This window comes from Nelumbo nucifera, chromosome 3, assembly GCF_055504915.1.
Source record: "Nelumbo nucifera cultivar China Antique chromosome 3, China Antique-T2T, whole genome shotgun sequence".
Taxonomy (NCBI): Eukaryota; Viridiplantae; Streptophyta; class Magnoliopsida; order Proteales; family Nelumbonaceae; genus Nelumbo; species Nelumbo nucifera.
Window position 1 is genome coordinate 48,297,096 of NC_142651.1, and position 24,442 is coordinate 48,321,537.

Sequence of the window (24,442 nt, forward strand, 5' to 3'; positions counted from 1 at the left end):
TTTGAACCAGTCCAGAGACTGTCCAATCTGTTCAAATTCATGTTAACTTAGATTGGTTTCAACTCAAACCTGGTCCCTTGACACCTATGTTCTTATCTTTTATCAATGGACCAGATATTGGCCCAATCCAATATAAATTCATTATGGATGGACCAGGTACAATCCAATGTCATATTGGTCCGTCCAATCCAGCCAAATTCAATGTCTTATAGGTCCGTCCAATCCGTCCAAATGGATTTCGATTTGGACGGAGGCCAACCCAAAACCGGTCCATTGACACCCCTAGACCAAGGCACAACTCCCAGTCCCTAGTTCTGACATGGTTGCATGATAGACCTCACATACATCAATCGTATGTGGGCCACGAATGCATGCATATATGCCAACCAGACTATGCATCACATTTGTAAGGTCGATCTTCCGGGTCAAATTGGATGTCTAAAAGAGGAATACTATCTAGTAATGGGATGCCTCCTGATTTTCTGAGGTCCAATAACATCATACGGAGAAGTTTATTCAAAGTGCACATCGTGGGATTTGGTTTTGTTTTAGACATGTCTGACCCATGGACCCAAGTAATGCCGTCCAAAGATGCATGAGGAAGCTGCTAGACATGATGAGGCCATGGGGATAGGAGACAAGGAAAGAAATGGAGGGTACTTGAGAAACTCAGGAGAAGCTCAATTGAAAGTTGATGAATTTCTTACCAGAGACTAAAATGCTAGAAAAAATAGACATAATGCTGAAACTGGAAATATGATAAACTCCATACTCTTGATCTTATTTGCTTGCCATGTATATATAAAATAAAAAGTAATAAGCTGCTAAATTGCAAAACTGTTCAAAGTATTGCAGCTGTTAAGGACTTGGTGAAGATTTCTAGATCCTTCAATCCTTCCTCTGGAGATTTTGCATCACCCAAGACTTTCACCATGGCACTACCAACTATAACACCGTCAGCTCCCCATCCTGATACCTGTAACCAACAAGAGTTTAAGATGTATCAAGTTTTGGGGTTTGAAAATTGGAAGCATAAATATCCATGGCTACTTGGCTTACCTGTTTTACATGTTCTGGTTTTGATATGCCAAAACCAACTGCCACTGGTTTATCTGTTGCCTGTATGTGTGAGGAAAGTGTTAGGCATTGACAAAGAATTGGATTTCACATCATCCACTAATCAGCTCCATAGCATCTTCCAATTGATGGCTACTGTTCCTGACTGGTTATAGCCCTATGGTACAAATTATGGGATTCGAATAATAATTTGATGGACGTTAATTGTGGTTTAACTGCCCATGTCCATAATTTTATTAATTTTCCAAAATCAAGCAAAAAATAAGATTCAGTACCATATCGTTTATATAAACATGCCCCAGGAATTTTAGCAATCAATTAAGTTATGGCAATGATGGAAGGAAGTCAAGGGAAAGAATCTTGAAGTTTAGAAAACTAAAGGAGACTCGAAAATAGTAGTGGGCTAGTTACAAAGTGAGGAGGCAAAGATGTGGAATTACAACAATGAGAGGAAGAAATTCAGATGGCTGACAAAAGACATGGAAGTGAGGATACAACGAGTCAAATGAAATGCTAATTCCCTGGCAGATGCTTCAGCCAAACAAGGGGTGGGGAGAGAGCATCTATTTTGGACACAGTTGTAAGAAAAAGGAAGATACTTTTGGGGAGAAATAAGAAGGCTTATCTCTTATGACTGTACTCTTCTATTGTAATCACTGTTTACATTTTCTCCATTAATGAAATATGCAGTTATTCATAAAAAAATTGCAATCAATTCCGAAGTGTGGACCAAATATGAATTTACTAGCTACGGTGCATAATTGACTATTCTAGTAGGTACAACATTCCGATTCTTCTGAATCTTGCACTTTAGCAACTCTCTTTGTATCTTACAAGAGTTGTCCAAAAAGTTCACAATAGAGAGCAGCCTCCTACTTCATAGATTTGCTCGCAAGGAATGGTTGAAACTTTATGTCCTTTAATCTAGAAAAAAACAATTTTCTATATTTAGTGTGAAATACATATTAAACCAACAAACCTCTTTAATTTCTTGTATAAGAGACTGAACCCGTGAGCTTACAGATGAACGAGCTCCTGTAACTCCAACTGTGCTCACCTGTTTACCTCGTTAAAACATTTAAATAATGTTAAGACTGTGGCGATTTCAATGCCATACAAATTTATGAATAGATTGTTAATCTACTTTGTAAGAAAACATGTGATAATAAGCCAATAAGAACAAATAATAACAAGTAAATATTTTTAAGTCTTGAAACACAGGACAAGGACTCTAGAATCAATCAAGGAGAGCATACATATAAAAACTGCCCATTGGATCAAAACCTTAAAAACTTTTTAAGCATTTCCTGTTGAAGACTTGTTTAGGGCTGAAGCGTGATAGCAGCTACTACTACTCATAGGGATGCGGTCTTATCACATTGGGCTCCACCAAATGAAGAAGTAAAATTAAATTCTGGTGGTGCGTTTTGGAAAACCCTGGCAAATCAGGTACTGGGGAAGTCTTTAGGTACCACAAGGGGATTACTCTAGCTATGTTTTTAGGCTCTATAGGGGAAGGAAACTCTATCAAGGCTGAACTGAAGGCAGCAGTGCATAGCCTAAGATTTGCAAGGGACCTAAAACCAAGGAAACTTGTTGCGAAAGGGTACTTGAAGGTGGTGATAAGATGGCTGAAAGATAACAAATGAGGACCAGAATGATTTATAGGAGCTGAAAATTTTATCATCAAAATTGAATGCAAGCTTTACATGGACATATAGATATGCAAATGTAGTGGCAGACAACATGGCCAGACAAGGGGTGAACAAAAGAGAAATGTTTTGAGGTACTTTGTAAAAGGGAATGTATGATCGGGAAGGGAGCAGGTGCTAGCCTCATTACCATTCTTTCATACATAATGAAATAATTTCTACTGTTAATACTCAAAATAAATGCTGAAGATTCAGAACTATCCTTCTCAACTCAAAGAAAAGACATGGAAAGCATATTTACTGCAGAATATCTTACAAGGTAAACAAATCCTTCTGAAGCTTCAACAATGGCTTTCATCCGATCTGTTGGAGTAGTAGGTGTTGTGAGAAGTACCTCAAATGCACAATAAAGTAGTGTAAGATAATTGCATAAAGATTAATTAAACAAAGCAACAAAAGCTATTGTCAGATATAACTGTTTAATATAGAACTTTTAGGATAGCACCAAATAGTTTAGTTCCTATTTCCAGGATCAGGTATGACCATTATATATTATCTCATAAATAAACATAAAATGCCAACACCATGTATCAGCAAATTATTGTGTTAAACAAAATTTACAATAAAGCTCACCAATCATATCATATCATAAATCAGAAGATTACTTTGACCTTTTTAAAAATTATCAAAAAATTAAAAGTATTTATACACTAGAAGTTTAAATATACAAAAAAAAAAAGTTGCAGCATTTTCAATCCAGATCCACTATTCAAGTAATTGTCATGAAGTCTACCACTTGAACACTATGTAAGATTGTTTAATCAAGTTTGACTACGAAGTTAACTAACCCACACAAGGGATTTTTAACCTACTATGATGAAAAATAAACCTAAAAAAAAGCTTTTGAATAAACTTTAAATAACCCAAGTACATCTCCTCCTAGTAAGGGCCCAAAAAGCATACAAATAAATAAAGAAATGAAAAGTACAAAACTAGGTCATTATTAGATTGATTCTAATCGTAAATCAGATACATTGTAATATTGAGGAATAGAATCCAAAGATTCAAATCAAGACCCTTGGGCTTCACAATAATTGTAAGATTTTAAAAACATTGGTCCAACTATCCAAGATTGTGGAAGGGGTGAACTGGATATGGACCAAAACTCTGGAATTTTAGCATCAAGAGGCCACTTTTAGACACAAGCCTGCATTTGCACATTTGCCAATAGCCCAAATTAATAAAAATAATGAAATGCTAAGAAAATATTTTTCTCCACTCATTGTTTATTTTTAGTTCCTTTGGGAGAGTGGTAAACTTGCATGAAACAAGAAAACTCATGGTACGTCATAAATAGCCATAGGCTTGATTGGTTAATGCTGCAAGTAATTTGTAATATCATAATTTCACAACTATTTTTTTATTTAATCTACTGATAATTGGGACCTTTTAATAAGTAACTGGAATTTTCAGAAAAGAATATTTGATATGTACAAGGAGTACCCAAGCATCCCACTGTTTTAGGGTAGCCTTGCTTACCTGACCCATTGCCCCTTTACCTTTATATTGTTTTTATTATCTTAGCTAGTAAATCTGCGATTACAATTACATTATCTTTGAACCCTCATGAATCTACTTGACACCTCTCTAGCTAGATGCCTGATGTCTCTCAAAGATATGTCTGTGTAGCCATTGCCCACACTATTGTTTTTAAACCACCCCATTATGACTTTTGAGCCCCCCCCCCCACCCCTCTACCAAGTACCAACAGCTTATGATAATTGAAGTCTTTCCTTATTCTTAAACCTTTGACGTACGGCTGACATTTCAAAATTGTACAAAGAATTTTCTTTAAAGCAATAAAACCTTGGAGTACGGATGGGTTGGCCTTTTTTTTTTTTTTTGAGCAAAGGTAAAGTATAACTGTGTTGATGTAAAAGGTCCTTTGTACAAATAGAAGCTCACTTTCTATCGATTTGGTATTCTATTCTCACTTTCTATTTCTTTAATGCAATAAACCTTTAAACATGAAACACTCCCTTTGGTATTCTATATCCACTTTTACACAAAAACGATAAATCCATTGTTATGGAAACAGTTTTTGGTAATGATTTGACATGGATATGAGCTGGAAGAGTTAAGTTTGAGCAAAATATCTACAGATGTCTATGTCCCATTTCAGGTGGAGGATTCTCAAATGAATAAGCTCTAAGTCCAGTTGGAATTTTGTAAGGTAGCTAATATATCTTCTATTTTTTCAGGTACCTTGCGTGGGATTGAAAAATAAATTTGGGCTAGCATTTCATACAGATACACAGTTGCACCTTAGGCATTTTTCATGTGCCCCAGATTAGTTGTATGCTTTTGCTTGCTAGTACACAGTAATGGCTTCTCTTCACATACGGTATGTGGTTTTAGATTTCCTGTAACCACAGCCCCCTCCTATTAGCTATTGCAGCTCCTAAAGTTTTTCTATTCTCTTTTCTAACCTCTGTGACCTGCCTCTTTGAAACATCTGATGGGAAAGAAGAACCATATGTGCATCTAAGCTTGCCAAAAGCACACAAGCACACAGTATGTAGATTTTACAAATATTGATTCTTAACATGTTTCAGGATACATTATCTTAGATTCACAGGGGATTAGAAACAACAACCCACCATTATACCATGTGATATTTTCCTACAAGAGAAAGAATAACAGAAACATATGCATAATATGCTACACTTTACCGGCACATACTTATCATAACATATAGCTTTTAATAGTTTTAAAGTTAATTAAAGTATCATCTGCCAAAGTTCTGGGCATCAGTGCATATGACGGTATATGTACATGACATGTTTAAACTTTAAAGTAAAATACAAATAGGCCAAAAAACAATAAAAAAATACAGAATAGTATTAATAATTTGTAGGAAAGTGTGGGCCCCACATTAGTGTACTCGTGTGACAGCCTGAGTTGTACTTAGATTTAATTAAGCCATTGATTAGGATCAGCTTTCCTAGTAGGATTAGTTTTAATCCTATTCTATCTTATCAAGGATTAGTTTTTAATTATCTCATCTTGCCATGTAAGCATTAAAATTCTTTTACAATTAGGAAACTATGTATATAAATTCAAAGGGTGGGGCGGCTGTTTTAACACAACCAACCACTCTCTTCTCCTAAAACCCTTCCACGAGTTTCTCTTCTCCATCTCTCTTCTTCTCTTCTAATTTTCTTTTATTTACTGTTCAAATCTGTAGTCTTGTACGACTACTTGGTATCAGAGTTTGGATTAGGGAGTCTCATGTGAGTTTGATCCAGCCGATCACATGAGAGTTCCCTAGGGCTGGAAGAATAGAGAAAGCTCTCTTCGGCTGATTCTTCGAGGTTATCTACAGCAACAGTCCAAAGATTGGATTGTATCCTTGATAACCAGGAAGAATCAGAGGAAGAGAAAAGGATCAAGATCAACCCTAGATCAGTACTGGAGGTGGCGATCAGAATTTCAAAGGATTTCTGTTCGATCAGTACTGGAGGTTGCAGTCAGAATTTCAGAAGATTTCTGGTTCAAGATCAGAGCGCTTCAGAATTTTCTGGTAAGTTTTTCAATCTTTCTTAAGATCAGAAGTAAGAATACCTTGATAAGAGGTATGAAAAAAACTCCAGAAGATTTCTGTAGTTCTTGTTAGGGTTTAAGAGAAAACCTTCAAGTTTCAGGGCTGTTATTGCTTCAGGATTTGTCTCCCTCGACTTCTTTGCTCTCTGGAAGAGCTGTTTCAGCAGGACTGTTACAACAGAACTGTTATTTCTTACCTATCAGTCTCAATAGGCCGACTGTCACAGATTTTTTTTACTACTATTTCCATATTACAACTGTAAAGTTTGATGGTTCAAACTACTTAGAGTGGTCCCAATCATCCATGATGGCCATTGGGGGAGAGGAAAACTGAACTACTTGTTGGGGGATGTGAAGGAACCAACTAAAGAGGATCCCACTTATGCTAAGTGGATTCAGGAAAATTATTTGGTGATGACATGGCTGTGCAACTCCATGCAGCCACACATCAGCCGAAATTACTTATGGGCAAAAACAGCTAAAGAAATATGAGATGTTGTAAAAGAAACCTACTCTCAGCCCCTTAATGTTGCTAGGGCTTTATGAGCTGAAATTGGAAGTTAGAAATCTCAAACAATGAGAGAAACAGGTCTCCGTTTATTTTTCAACCCTAAAATCTCTATGGCATGAAATTGACCATCTTGAGACAATAGAATGGGAAAGTCAGAGAGATGCACAGACTTACAGAAGACAAGTTAAAACTAATAGAGTATTTGAGTTCCTAGCTGGTCTAAATTCTGAGTATGATATTATAAGACAACAACTGTTAACAAGAGAGGGTGTGGCTCTGTCTCAAGCCTATTCCCTAGTGCACAATGAGGAGACTAGGAGAGAGGTTATGTTGCAGCAGCAGCCTTTCGAATCTGCCCTGGCAGCAGTTAAACCCAAGTCTAGGGGGGATAAGGAAAAAGGATATGAAGAAAGAGGCTAAGAAAGACCTAGTGTGCGAACATTGCAAGAAACCTACACACACTAAAGACACTTGTTGGAAGTTATATCCACATTTGGTTCCAGCAAAACTCAGAAACAAAAAGGGGAATGCCAATATGGTTGTTAACACTGATAGTGCAGCCTCAACAGCCTCAAGAGGCACTAGACACCCTAGCTGCTGTCCGAGCTGCTTTGACACAATTGGAAAGTGAAGTTAGTAACTCAGTCTCATCTCCTCAGCCACCATCAGCTCTAGGTAATACAAAAAATTCTTGGATAATAGATTCAGGAGCATCTGATCATATGACTGGCTTGCCATCACTTTTCTCTACCTATCATTTATCTTCTGGTAAAGACAAAGTGTCCATTGCTGATGGATCCCTTGTTCCTATTTCTGGCAAAGGAGACATCAAATTGTCTGATGCCATTTCCCTATCCTCTGTCTTGCATGTTCCTAAGCTTAATATTAACTTGCTTTCAGTTAGTAGCATTACAAAAAAACAAAATTGTTCAGTAACTTTTTTTCCGGATTGATGTGCTTTTCAGGATCTGGAGACAAGAAAGGTGATTGGGACTGGCCGTGAGACAAATGGAATCTACCTACTTGGATGAAGTGCTCATCAGGAAGATAGTGAAACTAAGAAATCCTTTGTTTCTCAGTCTGTTGATCAGGTGATGCTTTGGCATAATAGGCTGGGTCATTTATCCTTTCAAGCCTTGAAGAGTTTGTTTCCTAGTTTATTTGAATCTATTCAGGTGTCTAGTTTGAAGTGTGAAAGTTGTGAACTTGCAAAACATTGCAGGACAACTTATTTATTAAGTAATAGCAGAAGCAATATTCCTTTTGAAATTGTGCATACTGATGTTTGGGGATCCTATCGTACCTCAACCATGGGAGGGTACAGATATTTCCTATTATTTGTTGATGATTATACTCGGTTTTCTTGGGTTTATCTTATGCGTTCTCGAGATAAGATTCCTGCATTAACCCGGATCTTTCATCAAATGATTTTAACCCAATTTGGGGTTAAAATTAAAATTTTTAGATCTGATAATGCAAAAGAATATTTTGCAAACCCATTAGCCTCCTACATGCTTGAACATGGGATTAGCCAAAGGCATTATGTTTACCTCAAATGTGCCTATACGTTTTTGGGGGGATGTTATTTTTACAACAATTTATCAAATCAATCAGATTCCCTAACAGGTTCTTGATATGAAACCTCCATTTACCCTTTTATACCCTGATAAAGAATTGTTTATCATTCCACTCAAAACCTTTGGGTACACTTGCTTCGTTCAAATCCTTGGTCCCCATCGTTCCAAATTTGATCCTAAGGCCTCCAAATGTATTTTCCTTGGTTATGCCCAAACTCAAAAGGGATATTGTGTTATGGGCCCGGGCGTAGGATCTCGTCACGGGTCGGTCCACGGGGAAAACTCCTAGCTTTCCCTTGCCCCTCCCTTTGCGCACAGACCCCATGGTGGCGAACTAGGGGGTGATTTGTTCAAGAGATCACCCTAACTCTCCTAAGCTCTTTCTTGATTGAAAACTGAATACCTTTATTTCAATTCCTAGCTCCTTAAATAGGAGATTACAAGAGGGGGTTCCTTATTGTATTCGGCTAGGATAATCTATCTCTAATCAAACTCAAATTCCTACTTCTTATGGGAAATAAACTACCTACTTCTAATGGTAACAAAACTCCTACTAAGAACAGGAGATAAGATAAGGATAGATGAGATAAGGGATAAGGGATAAGGGATAAGGGATAAGGTAAGCTGGTGGCGAGTTGGTCAGAGATAAGTGTGAGCCCCTAGTGAGCTGTCGCGTGGGCCCCTCCTCAGTGCTGCTGCCGGCGACAGCGGTAAGTCTTACCAGCGAATGTGTCCATAACATCACACCCCTCCTGGACAACGAGCTTGTCCTCAAGCTCGTTGTCTGGGTAGGCATTGTGAAGATCAGACCAGGGAATCCAGGTGGCCTCAGCTGATGGTAGTCCGTCCCATTCCACAAGGACTTCGAAGGTACCCTGATTGACGCGTGACCGAACAAGAGCCCGAGGTTGGAGAATGGGTCTGCCGTCCTTCAAGGGGGGTAGGGAAGGTACTTGATCAGGAGGACTCCCTGTAAAAGGCTTGAGTAGGGGCACATGGAAGGTATCGTGGAGCCTATTGTTCTCTGGTAGCTCGAGCTGATATGCAACTTTCCCGATTCGCCGTAGTACCTTGAAGGGTCCGTAAAACTTGGGGGCCAATTTAGGGGGAAATCTGCCTTTGAGAGAGTGTTGCCGATAGGGTTGGAGCTTCAACCACACGAACTGTCCGGGCTCGAAAGTTACTTCTCTGTGGTGCTGATCGTAGACACTCTTCATACGTGTCTGAGCCTGCTGTAGGCGGGAAGTGACTTCTGCCAGGAGGGCATCGCGATCTTGTAGACTACGATCGACTTCTTCCAGCCTTGTCGAACCGGGTTCGTAGGACAGTAGGCGGGGGGGTTCCCGGCCATAGACAACCCGGAATGGAGTCATGCCAAGAGAGGAGTGATAGGATGTGTTGTAGCAGTATTCGGCCCACGGGAGGCAGTCCACCCAACGCCGTGGCTGGTCACCCACGAAACAGCGGAGGTACATCTCTATGGTACGGTTCACGACCTCCGTTTGCCCGTCCGTCTACGGATGGTAGGCGGATGAAAAAGACAGAGTCGTTCCCTGCAATCAAAAGAGCTCTTTCCAGAAGGTGCTGGTAAAGACCGGGTCCCATCACTGATGATGGACTCGGGTAGCCCATGCAAGCGGAAAACATGTGTGAAGAAGACGTGGGCCACCGAAACTGCGCTATATGGGTGAGCCAAGGGGATAAAATGAGCATACTTGGAGAAACGATCCACTACCACGTAGAAGACTGATTTTCCACCGACCTTGGGCAGGCCCTCAATGAAGTCCATGGAGATATCAGCCCAGATCTATGTTGGAAGTGAAAGAGGCTGGAGGAGGCCGGCTGGGTGTAAATTCTCCCATTTTTGTTGCTGACATATGGAGCAATTCTGGATGAAATCCCGAATTGAGGCCCGCATATCGTGCCAATGAAAATCGGTGCGGACGCGGTGCAACGTCTTCTGAACCCCTTCATGTGTGGCGTTATGAATGCTGGAGATAACGGTGGTAATTAATGGACAATCGGTTGGAAGATATACCCGTCCCTTGTATAGTACTAGGCCGTCGTGGATGGATCAGTTCGGTTTGGGTTCTCCAGATTGTAGCTCTTGAACCAGGTCCCTCCATGCTGATGACTAGGGTAGCACGTCCTTAATGCTTTCCAATAGGGCGACGCGGGGCCGAAAGATTGCACAAAGGTGTATAGCATCTTCGTTACGCCTGGATAGTGCATTCGCGACCCGATTTGAAGCCCCTGCCTTGTGGTCTACTCGGAAGTCAAACCCGAGCAGTTTACTTAGTGCTGTTGGGGTGGAGTGGTAAGCCGCTGCTCTAGTAGGTACTTGAGGCTGTAGTGGTCTGTCTTGATGACGAAAGGTCTCCCCCACAAGTATGGCCTCCAGTGTTGGACGACTTTGGCAAGCCCAATCAGCTCGCGCTCGTAGGCCGGTAGCTTTAGGTGCCGGTCAGCTAATTTCTAGCTAAAGAAGGCTATGGGGTGCTCTTGCTGTTGCAGTACTGCTCCAATGCCTATACCAGAAGCATCACACTCCACCGTAAATTCCAGGTCAAAGTTGGGTAGTTGCAGCACGGGGGTGGAGGAGAGTGCATCTCTTAAGTTTGTGAAGGCGACGTCCGCTGCTTCATCCCACTGAAATGCGTTCTTCTTCAGCATCTTGGTTAATGGGGCAGCCAAGAGTCTGTAATCCTTTACAAACTTGCGGTAGTATCCGGTGAGTCCTAAGAACCCGCGGAGAGCCCTAGTGGATTGAGGTTTGGGCCACTCTCAAATAGTTTGAATCTTGGAACTGTCTACCAAGACACCTTTCCCGCTGATTATATGCCCCAGATAAAAGACCCATCGCTCCCCGAAGGAACATTTGGCCCGCTTCAGGAAGAGTTTATGTTGGCGCAGTAGTTCCAGAATCGTTCGTAGGTGACGAACGTGCTCCACCCATGATGTACTGTAAACCAGGATGTCGTCGAAAAATACTAGGACGAATCTGCGGAGGTGGGGTCGAAAAACCTCGTTCATCAAAGACTGAAATGTGGATGGAGCGTTGGTAAGACCAAATGGCATGACCAGAAATTCAAAGTGGTCGTGATGTGTCCGGAAGGCTGTCTTTTCCACATCCTCGGGGGCCATCCGAACCTGGAAGTACCCTGATCTGAGATCCAGTTTAGAGAAGTATTGAGACCCGTGGAGTTCATCTAGCAGTTCGTCTACCACGGGAATTGGAAATTTGTCCTTGACGGTTCTGTTGTTAAGTTCCCTGTAGTCCACACAAAACCTCCAGGTGTTGTCTTGTTTCGGTACCACTAGGACTGGCGAGGAGAAGGGGGAGCGGCTAGGGCGGATAATTCCTTGTTTCAACATATCCGCACACTGGCTCTCTATCTCATCTTTTTGCAGGTGTGGGTAGCGGTATGGCCGGACGACAACGGGTTCTGATCCTGGAATTAAAGGGATCCAATGGTCACACGATCTGACAGGTGGGAGTCCCTTGGGGTCTGAAAACACATCCGGGAAGTCAGCGAGAAGTCTCTCCATCTCTGCGGTGTGCATGGTGTCGCCATGGAGAGTATGCACCTGTGGTCTTTTCGCTCTCACTTGGTTCCTTTCCATGTGACTTGTTTCCCATGCAGGTTGAAAGTCATGGTCAGAGCACTAAAGTCCCATAGGATAGGGCCGAGAGTGATGAGCCACTTGATTCCAAGCACTATATCGAACTCGTCCAGGGGCAGTACAAATAAATCCATGAAGAACGGTTCAGATTCAACCTGTATTTGGATATTCCGGCAGATCCCAGGGCTATGAACTCTCTCCCCATTTGCTACGGCCACTTGAAGTTGCGGTCTGCCTTCCACCGGCAGTTTCAGTTGGAGGGCTGCTTGCTTGCTGACAAAATTATGTGTGCTTCCTGAGTCCACCAGAATACGCACAGGTTTCCCTGTCACTTGTGCCTGCAACTGCATGGTTTGGGAGTACTGTAATCCGGTGATGGCGTGGAGGGAGATCTCAGGTTCCAGTGTTGTATGCTCCTCCTCTTCTTCCTCTAGTTCATCTACCAGGAGGCAGAATAACCGCTTGCAACGGTGCCTGGCTGAGTACAACTCGTCGCAGTTGAAGCATTGACCTTTTGCTCGACGTTCCGCCATCTCAGCTCTAGATAAGCGTTTGATGGGAGGTGTCGTTATGTTGCTTCCTATGCTGGTTGCAGATCTGGAAGTGTTACCTGTGTGAAGTCGTTGTTCCCTGCTGGCTGCCAACGAAGACCCTCCTCCAGTTGATTTCGGGTTTGCCCAAGAAGTCGTTGAACGCCCCATGTTGAACTACCCTCGGCTGATCTGTAGCTTGCACTCGAAAGCACAAACTAAGTTCATTGCAGTGACCAGGTTGGGAGGGCTCTGCATCTCTACATCGACTCTCAGAGGTTCGGCTAGTCTAGCGGTGAACATATCCACCTACTGATCTGGGCGTATTGAAGAGGCTCTGGCGAGAAGGGTTTGAAATTGCCGCTGGTACTCGGCTACGGTCCCAGTCTGCTTGAGTTTAATTAATTCCCCCAATGGGTTGCTTGTTAATGGGGGTCCGAACTGAAGGAGGCAGTATGACTTGAACGGATCCCAACTAAGTCCTGGTTCTTCCTGCTCCACTCGGTAGAACCAGAGCTGTGCTTCGTCTGTCAGATGGAATGCGGCTAGGCTGACTTTATCCTTCTCCTCCGTGCGCTGATTACAGAAGAATTGCTCGCAGCGGTATAGCCATCCTAGTGGATCGCCGCTGCCGCTGTATGAGGGAAACTCCAATCGACTGTACTTGGGTATGACCGCTGCTGTTGGGGTGGCGTTCTGTCGTTTGCCGGAGCCCTCCACCAGTTCTGGCCGACGGCTGTTGTTGGTGGTCGCCCCTTCAGAGCTTCTCCCTGGTGGAGAAGTACAACTCGAGTAGGCGCCGAAGCTCCTTGACATCTTCCTTGACTTCTCTTACTTCCGCGTGGTTCTCCACGAGTTGGTGCTCTAATTCGTGGACCCTGGATGATAATTGCTCCATGTCGCCCATGACGTTTGGCTCTGATACCAAAATGTAATGGGCTCGGGCGTAGGATCTTGTCACGGGTTGGTCCACGGGGAAAACTCCTAGCTTTCCCTTGCCCCTCCCTTTGTGCGCAGACCCTATGGTGGCGAACTAGGGGGTGATTTGTTCAAGAGATCACCCTAACTCTCCTAAGCTCTTTCTTGATTGAAAACTGAATACCTTTATTTCAATTCCTAGCTCCTTAAATAGGAGATTACAAGAAGGGGTTCCTTATTGTATTCGGCTAGGATAATCTATCTCTAATCAAACTCAAATTCCTACTTCTTATGGGAAATAAACTACCTACTTCTAATGGTAACAAAACTCCTACTAAGAATAGGAGATAAGATAAGGATAGATGGGATAAGGGATAAGGTAAGCTGGTGGCGAGTTGGCCAGAGATAAGTGTGGGCCCCTAATGAGCTGTCGCGTGGGCCCCTCCTCAGTGCTGCTGCCGGCGGCGGCGGTAAGTCTTACCAACGAATGTGTCCATAACATATTGTTGTTATGAACCGACTTCTGGAAAAAGATTTGTTTCAATGGATGCCACTTTCTTTGAAGATAAACCCTATTATCCAAGGGTTTCTCCTCAAGAGGAGAATAGTGAGGCTAGAAGCAGCTCATTAGAAGTTCCTTTACCAATCCCATTAAGTGAAGAAGGGTGTAATGGGGAAGGTTGTCAAAGGTGCAGAGATGTGAGAGCCTATCACAGACAATGGAGACAGGTTTATTTCGGACATCAACAGTGCAGGCTAGTCACAGTCTCCTCTACAGATCCAGATCCCAGTACCACAGTAGCCCTAGTTCCTTCTGCAGATCCAGATCCAGGTACCACAGATACTACAGATGAGAGACATCCCACCATGGAGCCTTCACCTTCATTAGATGATCTTGATTTTCCCATAGCAGTTCGTAAGGGCAAGCGTCATTGTACCACATCCACAGCTCACAACATTTCTCAGTTCTTGTCCTATGATCATTTGTCTCCCTCCTATAAGTCTTTTCTCGCATCCATTGCTGATATTTCCATTCCTAGAACAATACAGGAAGCATTGGAAGTACCAAAATGGAAAGATGCAATAAAAGCAGAGATGGATGCCCTCATCAGAAACAATACTTGGGAGATAGTTGATCAGCCTAAAGGTAAGAAACTGGTTGGATGTAAATGGGCATTCACTGTGAAACATAATGCTAATGGTTTTGTTGTAAGGTATAGGGCTTGGTTACATGCTAATGGTTCTCTTGCAGCTAGTTACTCTTGGTTGTTGTATCAGATGGATGTTAAAAACGCCTTTCTCAATGGAGACTTGCAGGAAGAAGTTTACATGCAGTTGCCTCCGGTATTTTATGGTACAAAGACAAAAGAAAAAGGTTTGTCGGTTGAACAAAGCTTTATATGGACTAAAACAGTCCCCCAAATCTTGGTTTGACAGATTCAAACGAGCCCTTGATAGGTTCGGATATGTGTAGGCCTAGTCAGACCACACCTTGTTTATTAAGAGAGTGGATTCTTCCGTAACTCTGTTTGCTGTGTATGTGAACGATATTGTAATAACAGGGAGTGATACTGGTGAAATTAAGTCTCTTAAGCAACTTCTTCATCAAGAGTTTGAGGTGAAAGATCTGGGGGAACTACGATACTTCTTGGGCATTGAGGTAGCTAGATCCAAGCATCAGATTTTTGTCTCTCAATGAAAGTATGTCCTTGATTTGCTAGAAGAAACAAGAAAGTTGGGAGTTAGGCCTGTGGACACACCTATTGAACAGAACCACAGGATTAGTGCAGAGGGTGGAGAGCCTCTTGAAGATAAAGCTATGTTCCAACAGTTAGTTAGAAAACTTCTCTATCTTAGCCTCACACGACCTAACATCAGTTATGCAGTCAGTGTAGTAAGTCACTATATGCACTCTCCCAGAACTACTCATCTCCTTGCAGTTGAGAGGATATTAGCATATTTGAAGAGGTCCCCAGGCAGAGGCATTTTGTTCAAGAAAAATGACCACATGAAGATAGAAGTCTACACAGATGCTAATTGGGCTGGTGTATTGATGATCGAAGATCTACCTCTGGATATTGTGCCTGTGTAGGGGGTAATCTGGTCTCCTGGAAGAGTAAGAAACAAAGTGTTGTCTCTCGTTCCAATGCTGAAGCTGAATATAGGTCCATGGCAAATGGTGTGGCTGAGATTCTATGGTTAAGATCATTACTTGAGGAATTGGGTATTGCTTATGAGAAACCCCTAATGTTGTACTATGATAACTAGGCTGCCATTAATATAGCCCATAATCTAGTACAGCATGACAGAACTAAGCATACTGAAGTGGACCGGCATTTTATTAGAGAAAGTGTTACATCTCAAGAAGTATGCCTCCCCTACATCACCTCTGACATGCAACTTGCAGACCTTCTCACCAAAGTTGTTTCAAGAAAGAAGTTAGAAGAAGACTATGCAAGTTGAAATGACAAACATCTACTCCCAACTTGAGGGGGAGTGTAGGAAAGTGTGGGCCCCACATTAGTGTACTCGTGTGACAGCCTGAGTTATAGTTAGATTTAATTAAGTCATTGATTAGGATTAGCTTTCCTAGTAGGATTAGTTTTAATCCTATTCTATCTTATCTAGGATTAGTTTTTAATTATCTTATCTTGCCATGTAAGCATTAAAGTTCTTTTACAATTAGGAAACTATGTATATAAATTCAAAGGGTGGGGCGGCTGTTTTAACACAACCAACCACTCTCTTCTCCTAAAACCCTTCCACGAGTTTCTCTTCTCCATCTCTCTTCTTCTCTTCTATTCTCTTCTCTTCTCTTCTCTTCTAATTTTCTTTTATTTACTGTTCAAATCTGTAGTCTTGTACGACTACTTAATTCATTGAATGTATCATCATCATCCAAGCCTTATCCCAACCACGTGCGGTTGGTTACATGAGTCCTGCTTCACCATTCTGTTCTGCTTAATGCCATATCCATTGTTAAATTACGCTTAAATCATTTCTTACTAGTTCTATCCATGTCCTTTTTGGTCTACCCCTATCCCTTCTAGCCCCTTTAACTTACAACAAATCATCTCTTCTTACAGGTGCTATTGATAGTCTTCTATGCATGTGATCAAACCACCTAAATCTACTTTCTCTTATTTTGTCACACCTATTGGAGCTACTCCTAAGTTCCTTTAAATGGCTTCATTTCCTATCTTATCTTTTCTAGTGTTTCCACTTATCCATCTCAGCATACACATTTCTAACAACTCATAGAATGGCTTATTAACTTTCTTCACTTTAGTCACAAATGTCAGGCCTTTTAAGTAAAATAGCAGTTTCTGTCATACTAAATAATTTTAAATATTTATTCTACAACTGTAAGCATGTGCATACAACCTGAGCAAGCCAAAAGATAAAGAATTGAAAATTGAAAAAAAAAAAAGAAGAACAATTCAGCAACCTACTAATTCAATTTTGTTCTTAACAGCTTCCTTTCTCAATATTCCAGTCTCCTCCAGAGGCACATCTGGGACCACGAGCCCTGAAAGAAAGTTGAATAAAAAATTATACAGAACACAATAAGTGAATAATAGAAACAAAGAAAGAAGTATGGGAAACTGGTAAGTATGTTTCTGGATGCTTTCGGACTTTCTGGGATTTATTGTGTTTAAGGATGAAAAGAGTTTACAACATATGTAAGGTCCAAAAGCATCCATCTTTTAGGAGAATCCCAAAATTAGTCATGTGCATAATGATCCTTGTCCACATCAATGCCATATCCTCTATATTGCACTTCTTCCATATGAATAAAAACCTTTTAGTTTCTTATATTTTCTTCAGAATATAAAGGAACAACAATTCTTGTTTTCACTTTCTTATATTTTCTTTAGAATATAAAGGAACAACAATTCTTGCAACATAGAAAAAGGCTATTGAACTAAAACTCTATGGCTGCTGCATGGAATGACAGAGAAATGCATAGACCCATTTGTTCACTTCCACTTGCATTTCAACATGCCAGAACATAGTTGTCAAGGCGACAAGGCGCCCTTGGAGGCTCGCCTCGCCCAGTCACCTAGCAGTTGTATAGTGTCTTATAAAATACTTTTATATTGTTACTTTTTTGAGAAATTATAAAACAGACATTATTAAACAAAAATATTCATTTTTTGTGTTTATAAACTAATTTCTTTTTATTATTTTCTTATTTGTTAGAGTTTAATCAACACAAACATTGCTAACTGATGTATTGAACCCTCAAGGACTTCAGAATTTGAACCAATAAGTAAGGGAAAAACTGAAAGTTTTGTCTAATCAACACATTTCTTCCTTCACATCTTCTTCTTCTTCTTCTTCTTCTTCTTCTTCTTCCACCCTTTTCTTTTCTTCTTTTCATATAACAAAAATAGGGGTTCAGTCCCCATATTTTTTGAATTTTCTTTTCTTTATTCTTTTTCTTCTCATAAATATGTTGATTTTTTAGACATAAACATGAATTTTATAATTTTCTTATGAAAATTATGGATAGTTATTAAGGAAACATGGTTATGGAACCTAGGGAACTTCCTAGGATATGTATTTTTCACTTAAAAAAATCCATCGCCTAGGCGACTAGGCAACAAGGCGCCCCCCTGTCACCTAGCCTCGCCTTGGTGCCTTGAAAACTATGTGCCAGAACTATTACCAACAGGATTGTAAACTTCTCTTCTTGCAAAAACATAAATAATCTCTACAAAAGATTAGTTCCTTGTTCTAGAATATCCATAGTAAACTAACTTTTTTTGAGATAAGATAACATATATTTTCAATAATCAAAAAGGGGGATTGTATTCCATATTTTTTCTCAGTAACATTCTTTGAAGCAAGCAGCTGAAAGTTTGTGATTTCTGAATTCAACTAAAATTTTAATTTTAAAAGCTCACACTTAGAGGCCTAAAGCCAAGATACTTTGCTTATTGCAAGGACTGAGACTTGGTTACTTCCTAGGAATGAGTTAGCTAATGGTCAAAGGCAATTCATACTTGGTAGTGGGATGAATGCTTTCCGGTTCAGATGGTCCTGGGCCCTTCAGCACTTCATAAGAGAAAGAAGATTTCTATTTTCCATAAGGAATAGCTCATTTAGCTAGAGCAGACTCCTAAGCTCAAAAGTTCTTCTTGTAGACAACCTTGTTGTGCCGTTGTGCATTCTGTTTTTTATGTGTCAGTGTACACTATGTTCCCCTCATTGGATTCTTATTGGTGTAAGAGGCATATCCAGGCGGTGTTTGGTATGGCATCCGTTTATTTGATAAACGGTGCCATGTCATCGCCACATCAGCATTTGTCCCATCATGCCAATTCATACACATAGGTATTGATAAATTTTGGTCTTGATTTTCGTGTACGCCAACCGTTGGGGGAAGCTTCATTTTAACGCTTCCCCCAAAGGTTAAGCGTTTATTTACTGTTCCACTGATGTCACATCTAGTTGTCAATAAATCACAGAAAAACGTTTATCAACCACTTTTTCTCGGTTTTGAAGACAAATCAAGTACAAAAGTTTATTTAATAAACAAAAGCTATACCAAACACATAGCTAATCTTTTTTCCATTCCAAATTTGGTAAACACTTAATGATCTTTCTCAACAATAATGGTTAATGAGAAGATTATTTCTGCAAGAAGCAAAGACTGGCAAAATAAAAATAATAATAAGGAAGAAACTCCAAATAGAATAGAGACAAACTAAACAAGACTTTGACCTTTCTAGAAAGATGGATTTTTAAGGAGATTTTTCTAATTTTTTTATGAATTTAAACCTTGCTTTATAATGGAGCAAGTTAAAAGAATACCCCAAAGTCACTTAAACCAGTTAGTCATATCAATTTTTTCAATAGGGTTCACTTTGAGATTGATTCCCTAAATTATAACAGAACCTAGTAGAAATATAGCTTTTTTTTCACAAATTGATGCAACAAAAGGCTGCCAAAGGGTTGAACTCTCCATTAAACTAAGCAAACAGTGTTCATTAGTAAGACCTACATTAATTCCCTATCCAGGTATGGTATGATCATTGGATAAACCTGATCTCGTTAGTTTTTCCCCTCAGACATTAGCAAAGCAAGATTATTTCAGACAGAGAGATACATTACCATGTACACCAGCGTCCTTTACAGTAGACATGAACTTCTCAATGCCGCGCTTAAGAATTGGATTGTAATATGAAAATAATGCAATTGGACAAGATAGTTGTGGGACCACCTGCTTAGCAAATGTGGAAAACCTGATATTAAAAGTTTATAGCAAATTACTCTAGTACAGAAACAAACAAATTTCATGCACAGGTATAACAGAAATTATTATGAAATCCATAGGCTCTATTTGGACAAATTCTCACTTTTTAGCTTTAGACCATGGAAAACAGAGTTGCGCCAAAAAGTTGTTTTGAGTGTTTGCTAAGGATTGCTTTTAAAAATATTATAATCTAATTCCAAAACACTTTTTAGCCCCAAAGCATGAAGCCTTGCGGTTTAAAAGCACAAATCCAGAAGCTTATCCAAAAGCAACCTTAATGTTGAAGTAAACACATATCCTTTTAGCTAGCTGTTTTTAAAATGAGAGTTTGTGTGTGTGTGAGCTTGTCCAAACGTCTGCAAACACATATTCCATGTTTAATGAAGCATCTGAGATCCTACCTCTTTTAACATGGAAACAATTGCATCAAAGTTGGTCCCTCTGGCTAAAGCACGTGTAGCAGCAGCCTGAAATATTGATAGAAAATCAATAGCTTAAGAAAAATTACCAAGAAAGAGAAATGGAAGAACAGGAAAGAAATTAATACTTAGTGGTACCTGGATAACTGGACCATCTGCCAAAGGATCAGAGTATGGAACACCCAATTCAATTATGTCTGATCCACAAGAATCAAGCACCTTTAATGCTTCTGCTGTAGTCGAAAGATCAGGATCACCAGCTGTGATGTATGGGATAAATGCAACCTTTGCATCAAAGGCATGCTCATCAGATAGAGTGATATTAAGAAACAAGCAGTTCTTTACAAAGATAATTGCAGATTGCATATACAATATAATAGGAATGGGATTTGATAAAATTAAAAATGATCTTCATTCAGAATTAGATCACTTATATCAGCATGTATATTGGGTGGCAACAAATTATATAAAACAAGACCTGGGATAAAAAAAAATGGAACTTTATTGCAGCATCCAAGTAGCAATAACATGGTACCTCATACCCATAAGAACTTATAAATTTGGAGGTTTCAGAAAGGAGATTAATCTACCAGGTATATGGGACTTTGGGTAATTAAGACATTCAAATTAAGAAACATAACATTTTCGTGTTACAGCTGTACCTTTGGATATATAGACCTTAAAAATGAGATTTTCTTTTCGGTGGGGCTATGGGCACGTAACTGGTTTGATCTGTGTATTACAACAGGTAACGATTTTTCATGTATTATTATTCCTTGTTTTCTCAACAAATGGGGCATTGTCTCCACTACAACCTTAAAAGAACATGAACAACGACAAAGAAACTTCCCCATAGCCCTATAACATTGAAATGGACTACAGAGTTGCATGTAGAACAGGTAGCATAACTCCCTAATTAGTACTCAAATCAAATGATTAACAGACCAACAGGGTGATATATGTAAACTTTTTCTACATTGTAGCAAGTTGAACTCCAAACTACAGAATGACAATTGGATAACGCATTTAAAATCTCTCCATCAATTCTAAAACATGCTTTTCCATTACAGGACGATGACGAACAAACTATTAAACCCAAGTAAAGTTTATCATCGCAGAAAAATGCAGGCACAGACCATCTGAATCACGAGTATCCACAACAATGTTGAATGTCAAGTTGTGAACATTGAGACCGAAAGTGAATATATGAAAAAGAAAAACACTGAAGTACGGAGATTTTAGAAAACTGCTTACACATACAAAGGAAAACAGTAAAAGATAAACAACGAAAAGAGATTCCCAAGTTTAAAAGACCCATATGCTCACTTTGCCTTTCTGTTTGAGTCTGGTGAATGTTTCAGAGAGCCCAACAGTTGGAGCCACAACCATAGAAGCCATAGGTGACCGAGACTTCACTGAAACAATGGATTTCTTGGTGGAAAAGAGGAGGAAATGACGACTCTGATTGAGGGATTTCTTGGGTTGTAGAAGGCAACTTGATTTCAGAGCGACGGCCATCGCACCCCCTGAAGCAGCAGCAGCAGCAGGTCTGTCGTGCTCGTCCGTGATATCTGATGTGATTGGCATATTGAGACCGGGATTTAGAGGGATAGAAACTCCTCGGATCGGTCTTGCAACGTACTCTCATCTCGTGTGCATTATTGGACACGTGTGATCTGTTAACAGACGTAACAGTGCTTTAAGCCAGTATTTTCAAGTTCAACCCGGATAGTCGAACCTGTGAACCGGGTATTGGGTCTGAGTTTTTTATGATTATGATCGTTTCATCGGACGATTTGTGATGTTTTTACTTTTTAGTACCGTGAAACCCGCCTTCGAACAAACTGTGGACAGACCGGGGGCGTTCGTTTTCCGGTAAACGGGGTAGGTGAGTTTGGCGGGTACGACGGAAAAGAAAAAATGGTCATTACGAAAAATAATGATTCCCATTTCCCGAGAGACAGATTCATTTCTCTACGTAAATATTAAGCATTATCGTCTTGAGACTTGGGTAAACAATTTTTTATCGTATAAATTGATAAATTTTATCCGTACAAAAATGTGTGATATTATACGAATAAAATGGTCATTATATAAGGGTTTTTTTTTTTTCTCCGGCCGGCAACCCCTGGATTTGACCCTAGACTGCGTTTGAAAGCTGTGTAAATACAAATTTAGATGGAGGAGTTTAACACACCGATGGATTTATGAGAGTGTAAAACGGAAATCAGACCCATTTAACACTCTTCGGTAAATTGATGTAAATTAAACGTTGGAGTTGAGGAATTGGAGGCGGATGAACGGAGAGGTTGTAGTCTTTGTCGGCCAATGCGTTTGCTGCAGTCCTTGCTGGCCGAGAGAAATGCCTTCATCTTGAAGTCCTACTTATTACGTTCTTATTATTCATTCGGTTCTGTTGAATCGATTGTTAATCATGTTCGGTCCATTTTGAAGATAGAAATCATGAGTGTTGGAACGTTTATATTTAGGGCCTATTTGTTTGTTTGAAGTTTGACATTTGAAAATGTAATAATTATATTAAGAGATATATTGGTATTGGTGAATTTTTTTTTTCATCATAACTCTATAATTAATGCATAATTTTAAAATTGAATTTCAATTTTAGCGCCTAATTGAAATTCTCTTCTCATTAATTAATAATCCTCTTTCTCGTTAAATTTGTTTTGTTAGTATAAAACTACAAATTTAACAATATCAGGATTCGAACCCTAGCCATTAAGCTTTAACAACTAGAGATTCACCACTAAACCATGCCCATTTGCTTGCTATAGGTTTATGAATTTTTATTGTTAAGTAAATTCTCTCTTTTTCTTAATATATGCTTATCAATAAATGTTATAATTAATTATTAAAATTTATGTATTAATAAATATTAAGATAAATTATATTCATTATTTTAAAACGTATATCGGTATACATTTTAGTGTTATTTTTTTGTTTTTTCACGTTTTAGTTATTCCATCATTTGTTAATGGTTACCAAGTGTGTGCTGATATCTCAAATTTTATATAGACCATTAAACTATAGTTTTTTTTTTACTTTTAAATAACTTATTTACAACCATATAAAACTTGTATCTATCATTATTAATATTTTTTTAGGATTTATTTGAGTTTTTTAGTATATTTATGTGTATCTTGATTTTTCGTCCGTATCTATAAGTATCCAAAACGTATCCTGCTACATCTCTTAAAATTATCTTTCCAATACACCTTACGTTTTCGATACTTTAAACCTTGGGTCATAGTGGTTCTCTACAAAAAAATAAAGAAAAATCTCATTTTGATTAAGTGAAAATCATAGACTTCGTTTGGATCTGGTGTAAAACATCATCAATGTAAAGGTACACTGATGATATTTGACACTGAACCATATAATAGGTGACCGTTTCATTTTAAAAACTGTGATAAAAAAGCGTAAAGTTTTACATGATATACTACATCGATTATCGATGTAAAACTTTATGCTTGATGAGGTTTTACATCGATCCACTTCACCCAAACGCCAATAAATCTAAACCGGAGTGGAGTCTTAGATTGATATTCATTTACACTCCTTCCAAATGCCAACAAAACCAAACCAGTGTAAACTTTTATATCGTTCTTGATTTACACTGGTTCCAAACGCAACCATAAGGCCCTAAAATCTCTCATTCACTTATCTTTATCCTATTTTTGAATTTAAAATTGAATTTAGGTAAATGAGGATAAGTGGAGAATAGTTGAACTGATAAGGGAGGTGGTTGATTCTTGTAGGTTGCTATATTAGGAGTTCCTTAATGGATGGAACTACTTACTAAATAGGTGGATAGGGTCCCTCCTTTAAGCTATATTCTAAAAGAAAACAACCCCCATTCGTTCTACTCTTACTTACCGAACCATTATTGAGAAAAGGAGAATTAACTCTAGTCTCTCTAGCCTAGTACTAAAGTATGTGGAAAATTCTATTGAGAAATACAAAAAACTTTTGCCAAATATTGCAAATCATCAGCCCATGTTCGAGAATTTATAAGGAGAAAAATACAATAAAAATACAAACAAAAGATTAAACTAAATAGGTGATCAACCTAACTTTGGGAACATTCTACTTGGCTTAAAATAAAAAACAATAAGAAGAATAAGGGACATTCATGACAATGGACTCTACAAATATCATTTAGTTTATTTGTTTTATTATTCTATTTTGTTGACATTCAGTCAACCAATAGTGGTATCAGAGCGGGTCCCTGCATACCATGGTTGGATTGAT

The 24,442-nt window shown here is 39.4% G+C and overlaps 1 protein-coding gene across 1 annotated transcript; it reads right to left on the reverse strand.

The window, feature by feature from the left end:
* Positions 1 to 657: 657 nt before the first annotated feature.
* On the reverse strand, positions 658 to 21,775 carry LOC104609565 (tryptophan synthase alpha chain). The gene is made up of 9 exons (XM_010275911.3): positions 21,500 to 21,775; positions 20,312 to 20,458; positions 20,156 to 20,221; positions 19,613 to 19,721; positions 16,945 to 17,021; positions 3,046 to 3,123; positions 2,057 to 2,134; positions 1,060 to 1,119; positions 658 to 976 (listed from the first exon to the last, which is right to left on the reverse strand). Exons 1-9 carry the CDS (start codon positions 21,758 to 21,760, stop codon positions 842 to 844), a joined length of 1,011 nt encoding a protein of 336 aa, XP_010274213.1. The 5' UTR covers positions 21,761 to 21,775; the 3' UTR covers positions 658 to 841.
* Positions 21,776 to 24,442: the final 2,667 nt, after the last annotated feature.

Coding starts and splice junctions, on each gene's coding strand:
- LOC104609565 (XM_010275911.3), bottom strand. CDS start 21,760: ATGCCAATCACATCAGATATCACGGACGAGCACGACAGACCTGCTGCT. Junction 20,222..20,311: donor CAGATGGTCCAGTTATCCAG/GTACCACTAAGT, acceptor TCAATATTTCAG/GCTGCTGCTACACGTGCTTT. Junction 977..1,059: donor AACCAGAACATGTAAAACAG/GTAAGCCAAGTA, acceptor TGTTGGTTACAG/GTATCAGGATGGGGAGCTGA.